At 48.0% G+C, this 5,707-nt stretch overlaps 1 protein-coding gene across 2 annotated transcripts in view; it reads left to right on the plus strand.

Moving 5' to 3' along the window:
- The first annotated feature begins 693 nt into the window (after window positions 1-693).
- The window catches only part of tiparp (TCDD-inducible poly(ADP-ribose) polymerase), a 24,323-nt gene continuing 19,309 nt past the window's right edge, over window positions 694-5,707 (plus strand). Inside the window, exons 1-2 of one of the 2 annotated variants that reach the window (XM_071898198.2) lie at window positions 694-1,013; window positions 2,299-3,390. In XM_071898198.2, coding sequence (XP_071754299.1) covers window positions 2,324-3,390 — 1,067 coding nt within the window. In that variant the 5' untranslated portion in view covers window positions 694-1,013; window positions 2,299-2,323. Of the gene's footprint in view, window positions 1,014-1,047; window positions 1,872-2,298; window positions 3,391-5,707 lie in introns of those variants that run through there. The other variant, XM_078283968.1, reaches the window with a different exon arrangement.

Genomic DNA, 5,707 nt, shown 5'->3' on the forward strand with positions numbered 1-5,707 from the left:
AAAATGGGTGAAATTGTCTCATGTTTACATAGCAGATTTTTTTTCACTTTGTTTTAAAATGTGAAATAATACTAGATTGACGGGTAGGCTAATTGTTGCAGTACGCCTATACTTAGCTCCATTATCCATTCCCTCGTTAAGTGCTGCGCTGACCTCGAGCCAATTCAACAATTTTAAAATTAAACATTTCTGTCAATTCTGTAATGCTTTTGTTGCATGTTTTAATTGCTTTTATAGTGATGTCCTTTTGTTACGTTGTTTGTTGTCTTCTGTGCCTTCTTGTCTCCCAGTTTTTGTTTGTTGTCCCCTTTCCCCCCAATCCCCCACCAGGAGTCCTTTTGCCTCTTGCCAGTCCGTCATTACGAATAGGAATTTGTTCTTAAAGAGTTGCCTGGTTAAATAAAGGTTAAATAAATAGATAAAAACTAGACCTAATTTGGTCTCCTCCGCCAAGCCTTAAGGGCCCTAGCAGGGGCCCCGCACCCTAATTTTGGAACCTCTGAACAGACTTCTACCCTGCATACAGCTTCCTCCTATCACCTCCAGACGACGCACCAACCCCCCCCCCCCCCCCCTCTCGCTCCCTCTCCCTCTCCCTCTCTCTCTCTCTCTCTCTCTCTCGCTCTCCTTTTGATGCCAAGTCCCGCCCCTGACCAGGTTATGGGGCGGTGACTGGCTGGCTGTGGAGAGCCGGGAAGAGAGCAGAGCTTTCCCCGCTACAGTTGCGCTCTGCGTCGGTCTTCTCTCCTCTCCGCCACCTCGTTCTATCCGGTAGAAGGATATCGAGAGAAAGAAAGAAACGCAAACCGAGAGAGACACAGGGGAGCAGCACAAGGGACACAACCAACCCCACCGTCACCCACGGCACACCGACCCCGGACTACCGTCCAGACACGGATATAGGATATCGGCTGTCTCCAGACTGGATAAGGCGCTCCACCGATGTACGCACTGGATTTTACCCTCCAAGGAGAGTCGCGATCAGGGGGAGAGGGGTGGATTTTATCGACCAGGTAGGGGTTCGTCCTTTTGGTGTCAGAGAAATGTACAGAGGGTGTTTGTCTTTCCTAGATCGGCTCTGGGAAAGCTGCGCTATAATAAATCACCCTGCTGCCTGCCTGCTGCAGTGTTTCTCTGGCAAATCAAACGCAGCGCTTTTTAAAAAGAGCTTTTTAACTCCACACACCGTCTGCAAAGGCCGGGATCTACGGAATAAGTGTTTTTTTATGAGGGGAAAAGCTACCGGGTGGTTGTGGAGACGTGGTAAAATAGGCTAAAGCTCCGGGGTGCCCCGTCTGTCTTTTGTCGCTCCTCCGCCGCAGTGGATCCCTCTGTTTCGGCGTGCGTGTGCGTGTGCGTGTGCGTGTGTGTGTGTGCCTGTGTGTGCCTTTCTCAGACTGTACGTGCAAACTTGCTCGGGCAGCGATGTGTAAGCGGCACGTAGACGGCAGGGGCCGCGTATCGGGCTCCCGTGATCAAAATATATAGTCCCGAGAGAGAGGAGAGAGAGAGAGTGAGAGAGAGAGAAAGAGAAGGACGTTTTGTTACAGTTTGACATGATTTTATCGGCCCTACTTGGAGACGCAGCTCTAATTGCAAGCATGACGTTGGTAGGGCCGAAGAATAAAAGAAACTGTCCAATTTGCGTGTATTCTCGGCCCCTTTTTTATATAAAAGATTTGAGGCAGTTTGACGTACGCTGGGGCTAAGTTTGGTTGGTCATAGCAGGGTTAGATAATATATTTTCCGTTTCAATTACAGGCTGTAATAGGCTACGCGAACCTTCTCCGGCAAACGAAAAATCACTAACAGTCTATTCCTATAATATTCCCGTTGGGATTTAAAGTGTGCCTGTGGTAGCCTACTCAATAGTGAGTACCTTGTGGTATTTTATTTTATCTCCAAGAGTATCATTACAGTATTTCTATAATATTCCTTATAGATTTGGCATGATATCTATATATTGCCCTACTAAAATTTAGGCTGTTATCTGTGTTTCTTTTTCGTTTCAATGTTAGACTATAAACTATAGAGGGCGAGCCTTTTCCAGGAAAGGAAAGATGAGTTTTCACAGTCATTTTTAATAGCCTACCGCTGACTAATTAGGCTACAAACCTATTAATCACCGCTTTATGAGCCAAGATGACTTCACTTTGGAAACTAAGATTAGCCTATAGGATTAAAGGTATTTTCTTTGATGACTCTCTCTCTCTTTCTCTCCCCCCCCCCCTCTCTCTCTCTCTCTCTCTCTCTCTCTCTCTCTCTCTCTCTCTCTGTTTTTGTTTCTCCTTCTCCCAGGACTGTCGGGTGTTAGGAGGGGATCATGGATAAAACTTTGCGCATTCTCCAGAAACCCACAGACGGTGTACCGGCTGGGATCTCCCTGGACATGAGTTTAAATGTGGACGAACGGGAAGATTTCACGGAACAGCAGATCGTGGGACTCCCGGACAAAATCCCTCTGGTGAAGCCCTATTTCAAAAAGAAACAGAGGAAACTAGACGCCAAATGCCTCCACCGCGCCCTGGAGGACCCTATACTGACCACTTTACTGAGCACGGATGCGCTGGTCTCCGGGGATGGAGTGTTTGTTCCCCGGAGCCAGCCGGGCCGGACGCCGGGAAACTTGTGCGCAGCGGCCGTGGTGAAGCAGAGCTGCATCGGCCAGGTGTGTCTGAAAGACCCGGGAGCCGCCGACGATGCCGCAGCTGGAACCGGGGTAGCGGGGCTGCTGACCCGGGACGGAGACGCGGAGATGGCCGATACCACCGCGGAGTTGGAGGAGACGGAGCGCCGCGGGGAGAGACCCAAGCTCCCCGGGCTGGATCTCCAGAGGGCCGGGGTGGATCCTACCTCCGACAGCCGCTGTTTCCAGCTGAAACCTGGCCTCAGGGCGGCCGGGGCCACAGTGACAATAACACCCCCCGCCAGGGACATACCTCCCATAGTAGCACCCCAGCCGCCTCACCAAGAGGGGGCCGTCAAAACCAGTGACCTCTTCACCTCTGGGGCCAAATGCCTTCCAGTCAAAGACAGCAGCAGCAGAGCCGGGCCCCCCCATCCCCTCCTCCTTCAGGCCCCTCAGCTAGACAAAGGAGTGATATTTCAGGATAAAAGCGAAGAGGCCTCCCTGGACCTGGTCTTTGAGCTGCTCACCCAGCTCCAGTATCACACACACCAGGCAGACTCGGTGTCCATCTGTGTGGATTTCCTGCAGGGGCAGTGTGTGTACGGCAGTGACTGTGCCCACCACCACACCGTGCTGCCCTACCACTGGCAGATCCGCAGGAGCAGTAGTCAAACCTGGCAGAGCATAGCGGATGACTCCCAGGAGCAGCTGGAGAGGCTGTACTGCAACCCGGACAATGAGCAAGTCAGGCTCAAATTTCAGTAAGTAGCCTACTATAGTGTTTACTGTACCTGCAGGCTACAACAGCCTATACTGTGTGCACTGTATAGGCCCCTCTGCTTTAGTGACAAGACCTATACTGTGCAGCAAGCACCGACAGTGTACTTCTGTTTTGCTACTGTGCGTCTGGGTTGGGGTCAATTCACTTTCAATTCAACCAATTCAAAATAGGAACTGAAACCATAATTCATGTACTTGTGGAAGAGCATCATTTTCAATCATTCCTTTATATAGGCTACTGGATAGGCCTATAATAACCATATTATAGCAGAACAGTTTTCAGAATTTCAGAAGAAAATCCACTTCCTGAACTGATAGAGTTACAAGGTACATTGCACCCATCTCTACTTGTGTTGTAAGCAGGCTGCTGATGACTAGGCTGCGTTGTGGTAAAGTGATAGGCGATGGTGCAGTAAACTGATAGGTCTCTTGTGATCTGGTAAATGATAGGCTACTTCTGGTTTGGTGAGTTGGTAACAGTAAGCCTAGCCTGAGCTTCCTCTTTGGTTTCACCACCTGTGACAAACTGCGAGCTTTGGCATCACAGCTGTTTTATACACATATAGCTGTGGCTAATGGACACTAGTCAAGTGGGTGTTTCTATTTCTATGTTGCTTTCACGGTTCATGGTATGTTTGGTTTCTTCATGTGCGTGAAAGTGTGTTAGTCATTTATCTTGTGTCTGTCTGCGCCTGTATGTGTGTCATCTAGTTCATGTACTCTATATGTTCAGTGTATACATACCTGTGTACTAGCGTGTCAGTGATTGTGTCATTGCCTAGGTATGTGTGTGTGTTTCTGTGTGAGTCAGTCTCTGAACTGAGTGAGGGGTAATAATAAATTGGTTAGTCCTTAGCTTTGGTGCTCCTTCTCCCAACCTTGATCTATTTTCTGTATTCATGTAATACAAGTCTAATTAGGACTCTCTCTGCTCCCGAAGCCAGCCATGTGATTGGCCGGAGCTCCGTCCAAACCAGAAAGTACGGCACTCTTGGCGTAAATCTGTGAACTTCCATGACCCTCTGCTGCCTGGTGCGGTCACTGACACAGACGCACTCGACTGCCTCTCTCTCCCTCCCTCTCTCTCCCTCCTCCCTCGCTCATAAACACGCACACTCTCGCTCACAATCGCTCACATATACACACTTTAGACTGCTTGGCACGCAAATGCTCACACGAATCCGCTGCACAGAGAAGCTCAGTGGCTTGCAACGCTCACACGCACGCCTTTTAGCAGACAGAGATAAACCTCTCATTCACTCTCTCACACATTCACTCACACCCACACACACACACACATGCAAGCACTTGGCAAGTCCTAGTGGGCAGTCATAAAAAGCATGCGTAGCTTCCTGCAAGGCTGTACCACATGCATGCACATTGACACGCACGCACACACGTACATGAACACACAATGACACAATTATACAATTATACTATTATACCATCCCACCACTCACACATCTTTCATGAGTTATTGAGGCCACTGGGTGGGCCTTTGTGTGTGTATGTGTGTGTGTTTCTGTCTGTGTCTTTGTCTGTATATTACGCACACAGACACCGACATTCAACGTCTGTGTGTGTACAGGTGTTTGTATGTGCCTCTGTTTGCGTGTCTGTGTGTTGTTGATTCAGGTTGTCAACTGAAACTTTATGCAAAGTGCATATTGCTCCACAAACAGGATATGCACCTGTCAGTGTCAACCCAAATTCTTTCAAAGGCCATTTGAATGTGTCACACACTGTCATACATTCAGACAAGACCATCTGGCTCACTTGACAGTGACTGCAGTAGAAACTAGAAATGCCAGATATGATTGTAATATAACACACATTTGTTGTCATATTATTGCCATATCATCTGGCTGTATGTTGAGCAGAGTAGTTTTTGTCCTTTAGGTCATAATGTACACTGAACATTTTGTACAGCACCAGTGTTTGTATAATATGTGTTCACATATACTCATGATTTGAAATGCATACAGATGATCAGAAATATTCCTCACCGTTTTCTGCGTCTTCATGACACTTTCATAAGCTGAGCGGGACTTAGATGCATTCTTTCAGCATTATCCTTAAAGGAATAGTTCGCCCAAAAATGAAAATTCTGTCATCATCTACTCACCCTCATGCCAAATGAAACACAGGTGAAATTTGTTAGTCCATATAACACACAGGGAGGTTGCCAGCACAACTTCGTAGCAGCCTTCTCCAAAACAACTGAAGTCAATGGGGACCAGTTCTTTAGAGTTCCAAAACAAAAACAGCCAAACAATCACACTGTGAATAGAAAGACCT

Source organism: Centroberyx gerrardi, chromosome 6 (genome assembly GCF_048128805.1).
Source record: "Centroberyx gerrardi isolate f3 chromosome 6, fCenGer3.hap1.cur.20231027, whole genome shotgun sequence".
NCBI classification, from domain to species: Eukaryota; Metazoa; Chordata; class Actinopteri; order Beryciformes; family Berycidae; genus Centroberyx; species Centroberyx gerrardi.